The sequence below is a fragment of the Alligator sinensis genome, unplaced genomic scaffold, assembly GCF_000455745.1.
Source record: "Alligator sinensis unplaced genomic scaffold, ASM45574v1 scaffold437_1, whole genome shotgun sequence".
NCBI classification, from domain to species: Eukaryota; Metazoa; Chordata; order Crocodylia; family Alligatoridae; genus Alligator; species Alligator sinensis.
Window position 1 is genome coordinate 418,616 of NW_005842176.1, and position 2,182 is coordinate 420,797.

General features: G+C 53.3%; 1 protein-coding gene across 2 annotated transcripts in view; it reads left to right on the top strand.

Moving 5' to 3' along the window:
• Positions 1-2,182, top strand: part of TMEM258 (transmembrane protein 258) — a 2,763-nt gene continuing 581 nt past the window's right edge. For both annotated transcript variants that reach the window (XM_006026011.3, XM_025206951.1), the window contains exons 1-3: positions 1-101; positions 200-309; positions 1,193-1,342. In XM_006026011.3, the coding sequence (XP_006026073.1) occupies positions 99-101; positions 200-309; positions 1,193-1,319 (240 nt within the window). In that variant the 5' untranslated portion in view covers positions 1-98 and the 3' untranslated portion in view covers positions 1,320-1,342. The remainder of the gene's footprint in view (positions 102-199; positions 310-1,192; positions 1,343-2,182) is intronic.

Sequence of the window (2,182 nt, forward strand, 5' to 3'; positions counted from 1 at the left end):
CCCCGCGCGTCCCTTTCCGCCGCCGCCTCTTCCTGCTCCGGGGTCGGAGGTGACGAGCGACGTGTCCTTCCGTTGCTGGGGAGCGGGGCAGCAGCGACATGGTGAGTGGGGGGCGGCGGAGGAGGAGTGGGGGAGGGGAAAGACAGGACCTCCAGCGTCTCACCCGCCTTCTTCCCCCCTCCTCCCCGCTCAATTGCAGGAGCTGGAGGCAATGAGCCGCTACACGAGCCCGGTGAACCCGGCCGTGTTCCCGCACCTCACCGTGGTGCTGCTGGCCATCGGCATGTTCTTCACCGCCTGGTTCTTCGTGCATCCGCCTCGGCCCGCGGGCGGGCAGGGGAGGGGAGGGGAGGGCCGAGGAGGGGGCAGCGCTGCCAGCGCCTCAGTAGGAAATGATCGTATTGGAAGCTCAAAACGATCGGATTTGCTGAAAAACTACCGTACACGGTGAAAAAAATAGGCATATAAGTATGCAAATGAGCCTGCCTGTTTACTTTATATTGCCTGGTGTAAGTGGTGAGTGACTGAGGGAGACCTGGGGCATCAAAGTTGGAGCATTTCTTTATTTCGAGGCAAGCTGCCGTAGGAAAGTGCTGGCAGCAAACCCAAAAGTTGCTTACGACTCTGAGAATAACTAGGGTTTTGCATGTGCTGCCTCAAAAACGACGGTATGTTTTGCAGACGAGGTACTTTGAGTGAATCGGATTCAGCCGAAGAACCATGTCTGCCTATGTCCTTAGACCAATACGGCTACAACCCACACCCCCGTCATATGTTTTGAGCACTTTTACTGTTATCAATTGTATATCATGCAAAAGTTGAAACTGTCATACAGATACGATAATTATCGTACACTGGGCAACACTGAAGTGGAATAAACGTCCACAGAAACCTGGGGAGGGGATAATGACACCTGGGGGTGGGGAGGGACGCTGGGGCAGTCAGGGACGAGCTCTAAGTGTGGGGTTGGGGTGAACCTAGAGGAGAAGAGCAGGGGATGAAGGGCTGGGGCAGGCTTGAGCCTTTTCATTAGGCTCCCTGAGAGGCCTAGGGGTGCAGTGGGCAAGGCTGTTTCTCCTGCCCCGCAGCAGGGGACTTAGGCTGCGTAGGGACATGCCCCCACCCCCAGCAGCTGCCCCCCTGCCTTCCTGTGTCCCACAGTTCCAGCCATTTCCTTAACTAGCACCTGCAGCTACGAAGTGACCTCCACCAAGTACACACGGGATATCTACAAGGAGCTACTCATTTCCCTGGTGGCTTCGCTATTCATGGGCTTCGGAGTCCTTTTCCTGCTGCTCTGGGTCGGGATCTACGTGTGAGGCTCAGCCAGGGGATGTGCCAGGTAAGGCTTGGAGGGCCCCCTGTGTCCACTGGCCTTCGAACAAGTCCAAGGAGCCAGTGGACACTACCCAGTGAAACTGTCCAGAGGTGTGCACAGATGAGAGACAGGAAGCCACCAAGGGATCCTACTGGCCAGAGCCTACTTCTCATCAGATAGATGGCCAGCCTAACTAGGGCCAGGAGGAAGAGTACAGAGCAGGGAACAGAATATTGCCATGCTACCATAGAATCATAGAAAATTAGGGTTGGTAAGGATCTCAGAAGGTCATCTAGCCCAACCCCCTACTCAAAGCAGGACCATCCCCAACTAGATCATCCCAGCTGAGGCTTTGTCTAGCCGGGTCTTAAAAACCTCCAAGGATGGAGATTCCACCACCTCTCTGGGTAATCTGTTCCACTGTTTTACTACCTTCCTAGTCAGAAAGTTCTTCCTAATATCTAACCTAAACTTCCCTTGCTGCAAACTTGAGACCATTGTTCCTTGTTCTGTCATCTGCCACCACTGAGAACAGTCTAGCTTCATTCTCCATCCTCTTTTGAACCTTCTGCTCCTGTAGGAAGAGCTGCTGCTGGCTAATGCTTTCCTGGAGGCAGAGCCTTCTGGAGCCTGTCCCTACAGATGTGAAGCCCTTTATCAGTGTTCCCAACAAGGGCACTCGAAGGCAGGCAGCTGAGCAGCATACTCTTAGCCTTCTAAGTTAGTTACCTTACAGGTGTGTTATTTAAGGAATCTGTTTTAATGATGTAAACTGGGATTTCAAGGCATTGTGTTTCAGTCAGGTATTGTCTGTTTTCATTCACACACTCTAGTACCAGTTGAGTGATGGCAGCAGGAAAGAAA